Source organism: Electrophorus electricus, chromosome 2 (genome assembly GCF_013358815.1).
Source record: "Electrophorus electricus isolate fEleEle1 chromosome 2, fEleEle1.pri, whole genome shotgun sequence".
Classification (NCBI taxonomy): domain Eukaryota; kingdom Metazoa; phylum Chordata; class Actinopteri; order Gymnotiformes; family Gymnotidae; genus Electrophorus; species Electrophorus electricus.
Genome location: NC_049536.1, coordinates 30,053,137 through 30,069,859, shown reverse-complemented (window position 1 = coordinate 30,069,859; position 16,723 = coordinate 30,053,137). Strand labels below are relative to the sequence as shown.

General features: G+C 42.8%; 1 protein-coding gene across 1 annotated transcript in view; it reads left to right on the top strand.

Moving 5' to 3' along the window:
* The window catches only part of LOC113574652 (coiled-coil domain-containing protein 148), a 43,055-nt gene that overhangs the window by 14,304 nt on the left and 12,028 nt on the right, over window positions 1-16,723 (top strand). Inside the window, exons 7-10 of the mRNA XM_027005723.2 lie at window positions 5,362-5,457; window positions 5,905-6,092; window positions 8,280-8,418; window positions 12,643-12,849. Coding sequence (XP_026861524.2) covers window positions 5,362-5,457; window positions 5,905-6,092; window positions 8,280-8,418; window positions 12,643-12,849 — 630 coding nt within the window. The remainder of the gene's footprint in view (window positions 1-5,361; window positions 5,458-5,904; window positions 6,093-8,279; window positions 8,419-12,642; window positions 12,850-16,723) is intronic.

Sequence of the window (16,723 nt, the reverse complement as noted above, 5' to 3'; positions counted from 1 at the left end):
CTCCTCCGAATGTGATGAACCATCCAGTGATGTCAATGTGATGGTAGTTCAGCACGATACTACGGCTAGTTACACATGTATCAGTGTCTGCTAGCCTTCACCTTTGTAGCATTGTGTGATGGGGAAGTTTATGACATAGACCACAATACATGACCTTCAGAACTGCCAGAGCAGAGTACTGTTCACACTACACAGCTTGCTTATAATTGGGCCTCAAAGTTGTTGTGGCTTGAACAGTACATGGCTGATCAGCAATAGATAGTCACACATTACAAGATATTTCACCAGCCAACAAGTCTGTATCATTTCCAAACTATGTTTTGTCACAAAAACACATGTGAGAGGTGCCATGGGGAATGATGTGAATAAGATGGATTTTTTTCTTCCAAAAGTGGACATCAGCAAGAATCAAGCAAAGTTTTGCAATGTGCTGATTTTCAGTGAAAAAAAGTGAGGAAAAATAACTTTTGTTGTCGCAATGCTTGTTGATCTTGTACAACACCTCCCCCAGGTGTCCCTTTAGCTTGTCGGTGCACTCACTACAAGTCATAATTGGGTCCCTACACTTTACAAGCTACACGATTTGGACTCGTTTGATACTTTTTGTCTGTCTGTGAGCAGTCAACGAGCCTCTTGGATGGTGTCTTTGAACAATTCACACCAAGCAATCAAGAACCTATTTTCAAGCCCCAAGTGAATGCCAATTTGCCTCTGATCAGGGGCTTTTATCTGTGATCTCCCAGAATTGTTGGCGAGTGGAATGTCATGGCTAAAACGATGTAGTGTGAACTTGGCATTAGTTAACTAGAGCATGGAAATGACAGGAAATGACTAACATTTGGAGAAAACTGGGGTAAAAAGATTGAGATGCAGATTTTCCAGGGATTTTCTGGAAAATTACTCTCTGAATGATATAAATTGGGAAACAAATATAAAGAAATATCCAATCAAGCAATAAAATGTGGGTGAAACAATTATTTTCTGAACAAGGAGAGAAAATGGATAAACTGTTAGCTTGGTGTATCAAACAGATACAAGCAGAAAGGGCCATAAACGTTGTTCTGGCAGATCAGGAAGAAGTCCCAATTAGTACAACAGAAATAAGTAATACATTCCAAAATGATTACTACACCTTGTATCGCTCACAGTACTATGACAACACATTGCAAAATCAAGCAGAATATTTTCATTCTTTAGTATTTAATCCTCTGGAAAATGGCATGGTAGCATTTCTGGAGAAAAACCTAAAGGCCGATGAGCTGTGTGAAGCTATTGGCAGCATGACGGATGGGAAGACACCTGGACCAGATGAGATTCCAATAGAGATAGTTAAAGCATTCTTGTTCCACCTTTATTAGATATGCATAAGGAGTCGTTTTAAAAAGGCATCTCTTCCCCCCCCTCTGAAGATCGCAAAGATTGCACCACCGTCAACGCCTGAAAAACGACCAACTGAAAGTGGATCATATAGACCTATTTGGCTCCTTAACAATGACTTAAAGATTCCTTTGACAATGCCAGCAAAGAGGTTAGAAACACTTTTGCCGCAAATGATTTATAATGATCAAAATGGCTTTGTTAAGGGAAGGCAAGGGTTTCACAACATATGGAAGGTTCTCAACGTTGTACACGAAAGGAAGGCTTTATAATACAGTTCTGTTACTGGATGCAGAAAAAGCATTTAACCCAAGAAAATGGTATTATTTGTTGGAGGTATTAAAAAAAATGGGCATTGGTGTCAATTTTCTAAAATGGATTTAAAATACTGAATGAGTGCATTATTGGGCACCTTTTAAGCCAGTTTCTAGTAATAGCCTTCTGGCTGGCTATGAGAAGTGTTTCTTTCTTCTTTGAAATGACTCCTCAAATATTGCCCAGGTACAATGCACTACTCCTGTTAGACTGTGTATCCCAACACTGATCATTGGCAACTGGAATGACACAATGTGTCCCACACGGTTGTTGTACTGCTGGAATATATTTATTTTTAATTTTAGGTGCAATGAAGAATCTAATCAAAATTTGCCATCCATATTCCCTCCGCTTCCGAGAATGTGTAGTATTTTGTTGCATAATACACCATTATGCAAATTTCCATTATGCAATCTGACATTTTATTCAGTTCTCTCCCCCCATTTAGTTTTTACGTATAATGCTGAGCATGTTCTACATCAAGGAGTGATAAAGAGAGGACGTAGTGCTAGTTGTTGTCATGGGTGAAGAATGTGCAGTAAAAAGAAGGAAGCAACACGTTTCCAACTGAAGTGCTTAAGGAAAGTAAAAAAAAATGAAACCAAACATAAAAGTGCACTAACTGCAACAAAAGTGGATAACATGCAATGACTGACAAGGTCATAAAAACAGAAACAGGCTTACATGAGGCATAACATTATGACACAATCACCTTGACGGAGGCGTGGACCAGCAAAGACAAGTAACATAAGAACAACATATGCACAAGTTCATGCGCTCAACTGCTGCTGGATACCAATAGCTGTCTGCAGGGGAACGGTACTGTGACAGTTGTTTTACTGTTCTTGGCATTCAAAACTGTTTTTATAACTGGGTTTAAATCTCTAATATGTTCTTAATTCACTTCTCTATTATAATAATCATAGTTATCGTCATTATAAGTTGTAGGTAACGGAATCAATCCTGATTACTCAGGGTAAATTTCTTTTCCAACTCTTCACTTTCCCATTCTCAGTGACTGTACATAAGGCAGTAATTCCTTTAGTTAACCACTATATAAAGTCACCAATTAGTCACCTATTCCTGTTTTAAAGTTATTGTTAAAGGCAATCCATTTCAATATGTTCTGTTCTTTCTCCAATCTGAGTTTTCTAACAAAAGCAAAACAAGTTTGCACTGTAAATATTGTTATTTGGTTGATTTCCCTTTTTATATTTGGGGGGAGTCTTTTTTTATCCTTGAAGAGATTAGATATGCCAACTCTGACTGTGTGTTTCAGTTTCTTTCTATTTTTTGGAATATTCAGAATGACATAAAATTGCATCAAATATTCCATTACATTTAGAAGAACCATTCCACCTTTGTCCTTTGTTAGCTAAGGTGTTGAGGACCAGATCCTGGGTCTTTTGCCTTGCAGATATGTCTTTTCCAAGCTGTGAACTTCTTGTTATATACATTACTAAATATTTTGTTGATTTTAAATTCCACTTCAGGTTTTACTGCTGCTTGAATTCCTGGGAAGATGAACAATTGAATAACATTTTTGTTTATGAGATATTTCATTTGTATCCTAGGTATAAATGATATTTTTCGAGCAGATTCATTACTTTGGCCCCCATGTTGATGCCTTTTAGATTGGGCCGATGTTTGTATATAGATGACAGATAACAGGACTGAGACAACATCCTTGCTGTGGTCCTCTTCCCAAAGTAAAACTTTAAAGAACCATTAACCTTTACTCTAGCTCTGGGTTGTTTGTAAATCCCTCTAATGCATTGGATTGAATTTTCATTTAAAGCCAAATCTCTCTAGTGTTAAGTACAAAAAATCCAGTATACCTTATCAAAAGCTTTTTCTGCCTCCAGGCTTATCAAACCTGCATGTATTTTCTCTACTTGTATTCCGTGTATTAAATGTAACGTTTTCCTAATATTATTCTAGACTTGCTAACCTTTAACAAATCCAGTCTGGTCCCCATCAATTAATCCTGGCATAAATATCTCCAAATGTTTTTAAAATGTATAATTTATAATCCACATTTAAAATTGCTATTGGTCCTTGAAGAACATACTTAAAAGAAGATCTGAATGAAAAGGTCTGGAGTGCTACATGGTTAAGGGCTTGAACAGTGAACACCCCTCACAGATTATTACAATACAAACGGTTAAATGGACAGTTTATTACCCCAGCTAAACTTTACTGCTTCCACCCTACTATTCCTGATGCATGTATTAAATGTATATTGTATAGAGGAGCATTAATTCCCTGCATGTGGGAATGCACCAAAGTGCTGCACTTTGGGAAAAGGCTGCTGGAGGTGATTGGTCAGATCACTGGCAAAATGATACCTGCTAGTTCCATTATACGTCCTGAATATATATCCTGAAAATCTGAAGGTCTCAAAACATGAGGATTCTGTGTTATCACCATGCCTCCTAGAGGCAAGAAGGTGCATAGCCGACTATGAGCAAAGGAAGGAAACCCTGGAATGTTTCACTGGCTGAAAGGTCTGACTTTGAGCCAAAGAATAAAATTCACCGGTTTTGGATGATTTGGTATTTATTTTTTGACTTCCTAGAAAAACAAAACATTTATGTTCTTGAATATGTTTGATACCGATGCTGGATAGGGTTTAATTTTTTATTTATAATTTTTTATGTATATGATTAATTAGTTAATTAATTTAGTTAGTAATGCATATCTGTTTTGGTTGTTTACCATTGTCTTTAAAGGTCAGGATTTGCACTTGTTCTCTCTTTTACTTGACAAAAAGATGTAAAAGCTGTTAAAAATGAAGAAAGTGGGGGTTGTGGTCTGGGGCAGGTTTTTCCCCCCCAATGCCCTGGCAGAAAGTTCATCAGCAGTGCTCAAGAGGACCACACACCTGACCACACACCTTGCAACCCATAACTCTTCTGTGGGCCAATTTCCCCAGTTTCAGTTGGTCATTACTGGAACTGTCTCTCCTCCCCTGCTAAGCTCATACCACTTACCACTAAGCTACTAACGACCATCTAGTTAGTGGCAGTATTGACTGGCCCTCTGCTGCACTGCAGAGCTCATATAGGTGAGATGGGGGCTTTTGGGAAATTCCTTTGGAAAGTCATTTTTCTTGGGGAAACTTGAGTCTACATGCTCTAAAAGCACATCAATGGGAAATCATTCTATGAGAATGATAAATCATTTTTGTGACTCATTCTCACAACAGGAGCCAAGTTTCGAGTGGCTTCTCAAATGATGAAACAAATTCGAAAGAAATGAAAACATGAGAAATTATTGTATGGGACTTTCCATTCCTTTTTACCTTTCCCTTTTTGAGAGAGAGAGAGAGAGAGAGAGAGAGAGAGAGAGAGAGAGAGAGAGAGAGAGAGAGAGAGAGAGAGAGAGAGAGAGAGAGAGAGAGAGAGAGATGTGGGTAGAGCAGATGATTGGGATGATGATTACACCATAAAAATGAAACCCAAAAACAGGCCTGAATGATCTCTGGACCACAGTCTGAATGCTTACTTGCTGAAAAATGTCCTTCATCTCCAGATCTCTGCACCTTTCTTTCTCTTTCTCATTCTCTCTCTCTCTTTCTCTCTCTCCCTCCCTCCCTGTCCCTCCTCCCTCTCTTCTTTCCCTCTCTCTCTTGCTCTTCTCTCTCTCCTTTGCTCTCCCTCATTGCAGGTGGCATTTGTGAAGAAGCAGCAGCAGGCTGTGATGGACAGACTGCAGGACGAGTGCTGTACTCTGCAACAGGAGCTCTCTGCTGCTGGACAGGAGGTGCTAGCGCTGGATATTTTAGCACACTGATACTATTTCCATCAGTGTATAAGCAGAATGCTTGTGAAGGTGGGAAAATGGTCCCATGCTATTCATAATTTGTGGCTCAAGTTGCCAACATATCGGTAAGATATGAAGTGGTATAAATCCTAATGCACTGCATAACTTTTAGGCAAGAGGCTGTTATGATGAAACTGGATTTGTTTTGTTAATGTACCCAGGCTGCACTTCCCAAACCACTTAACTAAAGAGAAATTTGTGTTGATTAGGTTATTTGGAAGATTTTTATATAATGGTCTTTTCTCTGCAGAGAAGAATCTGTCTAAAACACGAAGGAAGGAAGTCTCTGCTGTTTGTGTACATTTCTAGAATCGTTATTAGTTCTACTGTATGTGGGATTTCAGATTTGACTGCGTACTTAAGCCTGGTGTTCCTCCACTGTCACAGGCTAGGCTGGCCTCTGCTGAGCTGGCAGAGTGCGTAGCAGCTCTGGTGCAGTTGCCAGACGAGGTTATGGCTGCGGATTACCCATCCGCAGAGCTCGGAGCCTGTGTCATCTCTGCCTTCCACTCGCTGGCAGACAAATACACAGAGCGGCTCGAAGTGGTGCAAAGCAGGCTGCTGGACATGGACAGGTGACGTGGACACACCCCCTGTTTCCCACACACGCACATGGACACACGCATACACTCATCAACCTCTTCAATAGAAACACCGTCTTTGTAGATGCACCTTATAGATGTAGCGTAAGAGGCTACAGCCCATCCACAGCCATCTGTGTGTACCTTCTCATAGCCAATTCTCAGTTTCTGACCATAGGACCATTGCTGCTTAACTTTTGTTGGATGGCAGACTCAGCACCAGCACTGATGCAATATATCTGGTATCAGGAACCACAGTTCAGAACTTTGAGCTAGCAACGGAAAGGTTGTAGGTTCAAATCCCGGCTCTGCCCTTAACCGTCTCAGCTCCAGGGATGCTGGACATGGAAATGGCTAGATAGGCTGCAGACTGTAATGTTGGAATTAGACATTGGTAGCCTAGTGGGAAAGAAAACAATATGGGATATGTGGAATACTGCAATTAGTTGCTTTGTACATGTACTATTTTTTATTAAACTAGTCAATGACTAGTTATATATATATATATATATATATATATATATATATATATATACGTACACACACACACACGCACACACATGTACACACACACACACACACATGCATACACACACACGCACATGCACACGCGCACATGCACACACACGCACACGCACACATACACACACGCACACATGCACACACACACGCACACACACACACACACATGCACACACATGCACACACACACACACATGCACACACATGTACAATCACAGTGCAAATCTTAGAGGCCACTAACCTCTGGCAGATCAGGTAGTTTGATTTTAAGGTTAGGCAATTTCACAAATCCATTTAATGCCATTTTTGCCAAAAAATACATAAAGCATTTAATATGGTGCTGGGGTCTTATTTAACAAGCCAAAAAAATTAAAACTTTACAGTCTTAAAGATACTAAAATTATTTGAATTCATTTTTAACTGAACCCATAGCAGAATATACTCTACTATTAACAGAATATACTCTAGTAATAATGATTTAAGCCAGTCTGCTAGGTGAGAAATGAATGATCAATGTTCTGCATAAATGTCCATATGCATTGACAGAGTTTATTGTCTGTCTATTCCCCCTTCTCTACCTGGAACCTCCATTACCGCTTTGCAGAATGTGGTAACATGCCTGCTATTATTGCTGTGTTGGGATGTTTTTTTCTTTCATCAAGAACTGTCTAAAATCATGTAGGAGCCCACTAAGCTTTACTATTTGTGATCACCTTTCTGGCTGAAGTGTTTGATCCTCAAGGGTGCCACAGTCCTGTTTCTGTGTTTGGGCACCGTGGAGTGGCATGACGTGTGGTGTTCAGGGTGGCGTGCTCAGAGCGCTGCTCTCTCTGCAGGGTCAGGTCTAACGAAGCCGTCTGGATACAGCCTCGCTTCTCCTCAGCTCTGGAGTGGCCATTAAAAGTCTAGCTAAACGGCTGGTTTAAAACCATTCTGCATAAAAGAACCTGAAGGGAAATCGCTCTAAACTCTCTAACCAGGAAAGGGACTCAACACGGGGGGCTGATAACACTCACACACGCACACACGTGCACGCACACACACACACACACACACACACACACACACACACACACATACACAAATACTCTTATCTCTCTCTCTCTCTCTAGACGAAAACATGCTTGCACACACACACACACACACACACACATACACACACTAAGGTAGGGAAGAGCATCAGGAGTGCTTGTAAATAGGCAGAGGAATCAGTAATCAGTTCAATTGAAGGGCCTGATTATTGATGCAGTTTGTGATCAAACCCCTCATGCATGCTGAGACAACTTTAGAGCTGTCAGATTTATGTGAGCTGAATGTTTCCCAGTAGCACTTTTAATGACACTGCTCTAATAATGTGCAGCACAGTAGGCAACTACTCATCCAATTTGCCTTTGGAAGAAGTTCAATGTGGTGATAGGAAAAAGAAAACTTCCATTGTTAAGGTGTTAACAATGTGTCACAATAGGTCATTTTATTTTTAATTAGATTATAAAAGTGAAAGTGTTTGTGTGTATTTGTGTGTGTGTGTGTGTGTGTGTGTGTGTGTGTTCACGCTTCTGTGTGTGTGTGTGTGTGTGTGTGTGTGTGTGTGTGTGTGTGTGTGTGTGTGTGTGTGTGCATGGGGGTATGGGTGTATATGTGCATGGGTGTGCACATCAGGAACTGTGGCTGGTGTGAGGAGGATCACCTGCGTTTCCTGCACACCGTGCGTCAGTATTCTCCAGAGCTGAGGCACCACAGAGGCCTGTGCAGGGACCTGCTGCAGAGGGTTCTGCCCCACCTGTCCCGAGCAGAGCTGGTGAGTGCCTCCCCTGTGCAGCTGCCTCTCTGCTTGTGTCTGGCACTCTGGCCCAGCCCTGCCCCCAAACATCAGACACTGCCATGGGGAGTGAAGCACAGTGCAGCTGCAGGTCTATAGTTCTGTCTTTCCGTTTACTTGAGCTATTTATCTTTCTTTCTACTTGTCTGGCCCTTCGTTACCCAGGCAGAACTTGGTTGGGTCATTTCCTCCCTACAAGTGATAATCAATCTTTCTCTTTTGCCCTCTTCCCGTACACAGAAGAATTGACTTTTCTTTCTTTTCTTATTGTGAGCTGTTTATCTGTTTTGTTTTCTTTCTCCCTCTGTCTCTTTTTCTTTCACTGTCATTCTTGCTCAGACTGAGCTTGTCCCAGTCCCAAAACATGTTTCAGTTCCGAGATGGTCCAACCATTTAGGAACTGTTCAAAACGGTAATCGTTGCTATGATGAGAAAATGTTTGGAAAACTCTGGGATGAGAAATAATTACACAAATATTCACCATTACATCTCTCGGTCTCTCTTTTCTGTCTCTCTTCTATCTCTGCCTCTTATGTTTTGGTCCAGTAAATCTTCTTTTCTCATCTGTTTGCTTTCCTCATTTTAACTTTCATTTAGTCTCACACATTTACTGTGAAAGATCCTCAAATTCACCTCAACACACAAATACATATTCAACTAAAAACATTTTTTTTTCAGTACACACACACACACACACACACACACACACAGTTTCAGAATGTTGTATCAGAGGCCCAGTAAATTATGTGCTGGGCAGAGTACAGGACGTACATGTCACCCTCTATAGACGCACATTATCCTTACACATGGACAAAAAAAACCCCACACGCACAGAAACACCATTGCTCATTTGCTGTAGCCTCTGCCGGTATCACCATGACAACTACGAGGGAGCCTGGCTTGTTCCCGGGGACCTGTCGCACTGTCAGTTCCAGCTTGGTGCTGCACCCATGGCTAAACAGAAACATGCACCCGCACACATATCCACCCTCCAGACATGACCACCTCGGTCTTGTCAGCATCAGACCTTATCTGTGTGTTTTTTTTGAGTGTATGCCAACCTCCGTCACTGCAGCACCACACTTACGTTACAGCACTTGGCAGATGCTCTGATCCAGAGCAGCTTACATATTTATCAGTATGACAGTACGTGTGCTCCCTGGGACACGAATCCATGACCTTGGTGTTATTAGCACCATGCACTACCTGCTCTACTAGGTGAGCTTCAGGAGCTATACGCATGTGCGTGTACACACACGTGCCTACGCACACACCTGCCCGCACACACATGAGTGCGCACATCACATTTCACAAATCATGCACTCCTCACAGATATAATTGTAGCATTTGGAAACCGTTTGTCATGTTAATTGAAAACGTCGTCCAGTCGTGTTTTACACTGTGTGGCTTCACAGGGCTCTGCAGGTAGAGGTGTGAAGTGTAAATCTGATTGAACAAATGTCTTCTCGCTTGCTCTCATATGATGAGCCCGAGTTCCTCTCTACAGAGCAGCGATCTTTTCCTCCACCAAACAAGATAAGGAAGCGTGCTATTAACATAAAAATCAATTAATCAAACAAAATTAGCATATGTGCAGATTACATACCCAGTGAGCAGCTGCTCTGCATAATGTACGTCCTTCATTAAGCACACAAAGAAACATGGAGCTCACCGATAGCAGGTGAAAGGCTGGCTGGTTTATTTACACTAAATGTGCTGCTATTCCACTGTTGACACAGAAAATCTATTTAAAAACATGGCCACATGCACACCAAGAAAGCCTGCAAGGTGCCTGTGACCCTGCTGGGTTCATGGCACTGGAATAATTGAACCTCAGTCAGTATGGCCTACCGTATGCTCAGTCTTGGTGAAATGTAACTTGGGCATGGAAAGATCTGTCTTGTAATCAGGTGGTGTAGAGTTAGTGTGAGTTATCTGTAGTGTGTGGAAATTATATATGAGATTAGCTTTTATTTATTTCTTACAGAACTGCAGAAGCACTGTGTGTGTGATTGTGGTTTCTATAGCATTTGGACACTGAGTCTTGATTCTTGCAAGCCTCAGGGCTCAAGGCTCAGGATTTAGGGCTTGACACTCGGGACTCAGGGCTCGGGACTCTGGAATCAGGACTCAGGACACCCCAAAGCCTTCCAAACCCAGGTTACTGGAGCTGCAATAGGCAGTCCATTACCCACGATGTCTCTCCATTCTCTTCCAGCAGATAGCATGAGAAAGCAACAAACCCTCGCTTTCACTGCATCTCCCTTTCATGCCTTTGCCTTTCTCTGCATTTTGAGTCCACGCTGTCCTATTTAATAAAGGCGATGTTGACAGTTGCCTTTTAAAGGCTAAAACTGTGCCATTGGCTTAACCACCCTCATGACTGGAGTTCAGCAGGCTGAAACAGGTTCTTTTGAAGCACATCCACAGCCACTCACACATGCTGAGCAGACACTGGCCAGAATCAGGCATGCCGCAGCAGAAAATTCTAAGGACGTTGAGGACTAGCCAAAAATTCACATTCGCTATTAGCTTCAAAAACCTCTTAACACAGAGGTTTTCTAAGTTTGTTTGTGACTGATTACAACTTGTTTCCTAGTATGACATGCTAATAATAATGTGCTCAATACAGTTTGGTATTTTCTGTAGTCAGTTAATTACCAAGCTTAGCAGATGTGCTGAAAGCCAGTTTAATAGGTTCATATGAGCTCATGTCAGCGTCAGAACAAGAGCAGGGAGATATCACTGAAATGTGCTGGATCGTAGCCCACAAAGAAGGTGACTCTCAAAAGCCTCGCTGTTCACCACCAAGTAGAGTGACTCATTTTTGCAGCGCTGTCACACTCGAATACATTTGTATTCAAATAAGACTTTTAAAAAGAAAATGGATAAGACTATGCCCTACGGCCTTTTTGGAGCCCTGCCTACGCTGCTTCTGACCTTTCAGATCATGGGTTCAGTGCGCTGTGAGCCACAGACAGGCTGTCCATGTTACACTGACCCCTTGTGGCTGGTGTCATGTTGAGTTACCTTGTCAGTAGAGGGCAAGTCCGCACTAGCTTTCGTAGAGATTTAATAAAAACAAACAGGCAAACAAACAAAAAACCATGATTGTTCTCATCATGACTGAGATGCCCTGGGATGCAGATATTTTTTCCAGGCTAAATACAGGAGCAATAGACATCTCATGCCTGGAAAATGGTCTTTAGGTCTTTGGGCTCTTGAAAAGCATTTTATGTATTCTTATTATTTATCAATGTGAACACATTTGCACACCACACACAGACGTAGGCACACATGAACGCGTGCAGACTCTTTAGACATAAGCTTATCCTTTTGGCACATTTCATCACACATCCAGATGTACTCACAAAGTCCTAACAAACCAATATCTGGTGAAACACACACACACACACACACACACACACACACACACACACACACACACACACACACACACACACACACACACACACACACACATAGAGAAAAAGAAAAATATCATTTCCCCACTAAAATGACTCTGAGAAACTTCTGGACAAAACGCAGACATCCATGATGGATGTCCCTGAGGCTGCCTGAGGGCTGCAGCAGTAGTCAGAGTTTGCTGTGCTGCTCTGCTGGGGGAAGGTGTGCTGCCTCCCTCCCCTGCCTGCTCCCTCTGTCCTGATAAAGGCAGTCAGCTGCATAATGTCTCCTCCCTTCTCCACTAATGCCTCCTCCCTTCTCCACTAATGTCTCCTCCCTTCTCCACTAATGACTCCTCCCTTCTCCACTAATGACTCCTCCCTTCTCCACTAATGCCTCCTCCCTTCTCCACTAATGTCTCCTCCCTTCTCCACTAATGACTCCTCCCTTCTCCACTAATGCCTCCTCCCTTCTCCACTAATGTCTCCTCCCTTCTCCACTAATGACTCCTCCCTTCTCCACTAATGCCTCCTCCCTTCTCCACTAATGTCTCCTCCCTTCTCCACTAATGCCTCCTCCCTTCTCCACTAATGCCTCCTCCCTTCTCCACTAATGCCTCCTCCCTTCTCCACTAATGCCTCCTCCCTTCTCCACTAATGTCTCCTCCCTTCTCCACTAATGCCTTCATCTCTTCTAGTCTAGTCTAGTCTACTTCCTTGAATATTTCTACACCAGTGCCTCTTCTCTTCTATTTGTGTGTGTGTGTGTGTGTGTGTGTGTGTGTGTGTGTTTCAGAGCAACCATGAGAGGAGCTGGGACTGGTACCGCTTCAGTGTGGCCCAGGAGAGGCTGGTCCTGGAGAGCTGGAGCAGGGAGCGGGCGGCGCTTCGGCTCCAGGCCCTGGGGGCCCTGGAGGAGGCCAGGGCCAAACACCAGGAGCAGCAGGCCCTGCACAGAGACCGCTGCCATCAGCAGCACGCCTGCGCTCTGCTTAAACACAAGGTAGCGCACACACATGCATGTAGGCATTCACACACACAGCTGACCTGTAAAGGCATAAATTACATGTTTATGTTGGTATCAGCAACACATACAAATTATATACGCACACAAGCATAAACAGACACACACTACAGTGGGTTTAGTGTGTGTTCTTTTAGATAAATAGTCAATTTCACAGTTGGAAATAGTAGCAAAGTCAAAGGCCAGCGACCATGCCAAGTTCGGAACCTGGGTCATCCTGGCCAGAACATTTCTCCTCCTGAGTGATAGTCTCTCAGAAACAACACAGCAATGTCTAATTTACTGGAGATGTCTGGTGGATCTGTGTTGCAGCAAACTTGCTGATGTGTTCTTGGCTGCTGTGTGTAAGTGGCAGAGGAGCAATGCCACTCTTCGTGCCAGCGTTTGCTGGAACTGGCCTGCCAGTCTCTTGTCATGTAGACCGATTGTGCAGGAGCACCCCAGGCTTTATCAGGCTAAGGCAGCGCTCTGAGCCCAGCCCAGGATAGATGGGCTGTCAGTGTGTCCATTCAAAAGCTCTGTCTTTCCTCTTCTTTCTGTTGTTCACTCTTTGTCTTTCTCTCTCTCTCTCTCTCGTTCTCTCACTAATTGCTCTCTCTGTATTTCTCTCGCTTCCTTTCTGTCATTAACCAAGAAACAGCTGTGCCTTCTCTGGCTGTGTTGCAGGGATGTGTGTGTGTGTGTGTGTGTGTCTGCGCGCATGCGTGCACATGAGTATGTCTGAGTGCTGATCTCCTGCAACATTTAACCCAGATGTGTCAGTGGGAGATGTCCTGAATCACCGTTCCGCCTCGCTGCAGTTCTCCTCGGGCAATGCTGTCAGTATGTCTCACTATCCAGACATGGCAGACTAGTCCGCCAGACAAAACATTTCCGAGAGTTCCCTCTAGGGGTCAGAGCTCCCTTAAAATTTAGATAACCATCCTAACAGACTGTCTTTGCTCTCACCTCATAAGCAGAGCAAATCGAGCTTATCGATGCTCCCTTGGATCACTGCTCTCTCGGAACACACCTGTGTGTTGCATGGCCTCCGTGGGTGAGAGGTTCCTGATTTATGTTCAGCAGCTGCTTGTGTTTATTAGATATTCAGGCTGGCCATCAGTGGCCCATAATTCCAAGAGTAATGTGAAGAGGCCGAGTGGCGTGGCCCTGGAGGGCCCTTTCTGCTGGTCGGGGCCATGCATTACTGTGTCCCTGTTACATAACGCTGCTCCAGATGGCATTATAAAAAGCGCGATCGATCACCATGATCTCTGAGCGCGGCCCCCAGCCGCTCACCTCCCAGACAGTCTTTAAGTGAAGCCAGAGTGGATTAAGATGTGGCACCATCTGCTGTGATAGTGCTGTCTGCAGCTCACAAAGACAAACCGTATGTGTGTGTGTGTGTGTGTGTGTGTGTGTGTGTGTGTGTGTGTGTGTGTGTGTGTGTGTGTGTGTGTGTGCGGGGAGGGGGGGGGGAATCTACCTTGGGCTATCACACCATAAAACCAAAGTGACTCATTCACTGAAATTCAAAGTGGTAATTACACCCATATTTAATTTTCTAATCCAAAAATATCTTCAGTGATAAAACTTGCTTCCTGAGTATTCTTCTCTTTTGGATTTTTACCATATGTTTAACAAGAGCTTATTATAAAACTTCCCAACAGAGTGTAGTCAAATGGCTTATAGAAAAATAACTGCCTTGTGCTATTATCTTAATCTGATTTGGTTATGTAATGGACGGTAACAGCTAAATGCACCATGTACAAAAAATTGAATTACAGAAACTTAAATAAGTCAAGGTAATTGATTTTTGTAAACCATTTGAATAAACGTAATTACTCTCATTATTGTTGTTATTTCAGGTCCCCTAAAACTTGCCAACCTGTGGGCCAAGCATCCTGAAACAGTAATCCTGAATCCTGAAACAGTAATCCTATTAAGATAGTCCCCAATGGGACAAGTGCCCTGCTCCAACATAGCAGGAACAGGAGCTCCACGCTCCTAGCACACCCTCAGTCACTAGCACACCCTCAATCACTCCCACCAAAATGTGACTTCATTTAGAAAATAACAGCTTCCGTTTCTTCTGTCTCTTTCTTATTTATTTTCCTCTTTGATTTATTTCCCCACAGTTATGGCAGTTTCTTCTTTTCCGTTTTTTGGAGTGATGAGCGCTTGTGTTTGGGGCGTCTGGAAGCAGCAGGGCGAGCCGGGCCATGGAGCAGGGGATAGGAGGACGCGGCGCACACGCGTCCTGTGCCCTGAGCTGTGCCGCTAGGCTCAGCTTCGCCTCTCTGGGCTTTTGGCTTTGCTTTGTGGGTAGGCTGAGGAAATACACGTCTCTGCTCTGTTTAGGTACATATTCTGACATGCAGTCCGACAAAGGTCAGTATCAGGATAACAAAAGCAAAGGGTATATTTTGCAGCCCTTATAGACTGATTCAGACAGGGGTGTCGAAGCAATGAAGACAGGTTAAGAATTCCAGAAATATGATGGGCTTTGTAGTACTAAAGTTTCTTGCATCCATAATGACTCGCTCAGGTTCAGATTCTTAATTATGTAAGAAAAGATTAAAATATCACAGGGCTTGTGTGCAGTTATGGCCCCTGTCCCCTAATGCACTGTACTCTTTAATAAGGAAAGACAAAAATTATTTCTTTTAAGGTCAAAGTTCAGAGGGAACTTTAATGAATTTTTGTAGACACGAGTCTCAATGGATTCTTTCATTTCTATACATGATGTGATGTGGACACTGATGTGTTGAAATTAGGTTGAAGATTGAGTTGACAAAAGGAGTCAAGATGAACCATTTTAATCATTGAATCAAACAGAACATTGGCTAAGAATTACAGTTAACCACAACTCCCAGTTTTCATCGAATCATCTAAATGTGTTACAGTTAAATATGACCAGACTGTGTGTGTCCAGCGGGGCGCTCAGAGGCCATGCCATGGCTCAAATGCTGAACATCTCTATTTAGGATATTAGCTGTCTGATCTTCCATGTCTCATTACACAGAGGTCTATTTAGATAGCGGTTGGTGTCTGTTTTGCGGGAATAACTTTGAACTTTGATGTGGTTCATCCTGGTTTGGTCCCGCTCAGGTTTTATACTGGTGGCAACACGTAGCAGCAGTACCAGAGTGTTATTGATTCCAATAAGAGAACCCTATTCATCACTCTAGCATATGTAAGGGCAAGTGAAAGGTGCCTGAAATGAACAACAGGCTGACAGATAAAAGCTAGTGCAGGCAGCTCGCATCCAGTGGGAAGTCTCTCTCTGCCTCAGTCATCTCGCTTTCTTTTAGCTTCTCTCTGTAACCGCTCATCATATCTTTTTACTTTTTGCTGCTATATATATATTTTTGCGTAGTGTATGCTCATGTAGACCTGTGTTTTGTGTTGTTAAAGTCACTCTTAACTGGGTCTCTCTGTTTAGAGTGACAGACGTTATTAAACGCCTTCTCAACCAAAGGAGTGTGTGTGTGTGTGTGTGTGTGTGTGTGTGTGTGTGTGTGTGTGTGCAAGCGTGAGTGCATATGACTGGGTATATAATGTCGGCTGCTGCTGACATCAGGTTCTGGCATTTGCAGATATAGATTTCAATAGCAGTGTGTTTTTAATGCTGCTTTTAAGCCCACACTGCAGAACAATGCAGCCGGAGAACTTGACTGGGTACAATTTCTCTTTCTGCTTCATTGCTCTAGTGGAGTTTTCTATTAAACCACAAGAATTGCATATTACATCTAGAAATTTATATTGTGTATTGTGCATTTTGTACATTTGTACATTTCTCTTGTGTTTAGTATCATCTTATGGTGGTTTGAGGTTTCTTATGTGACTTAGTTGTGGGTGTCCATTTACAAAC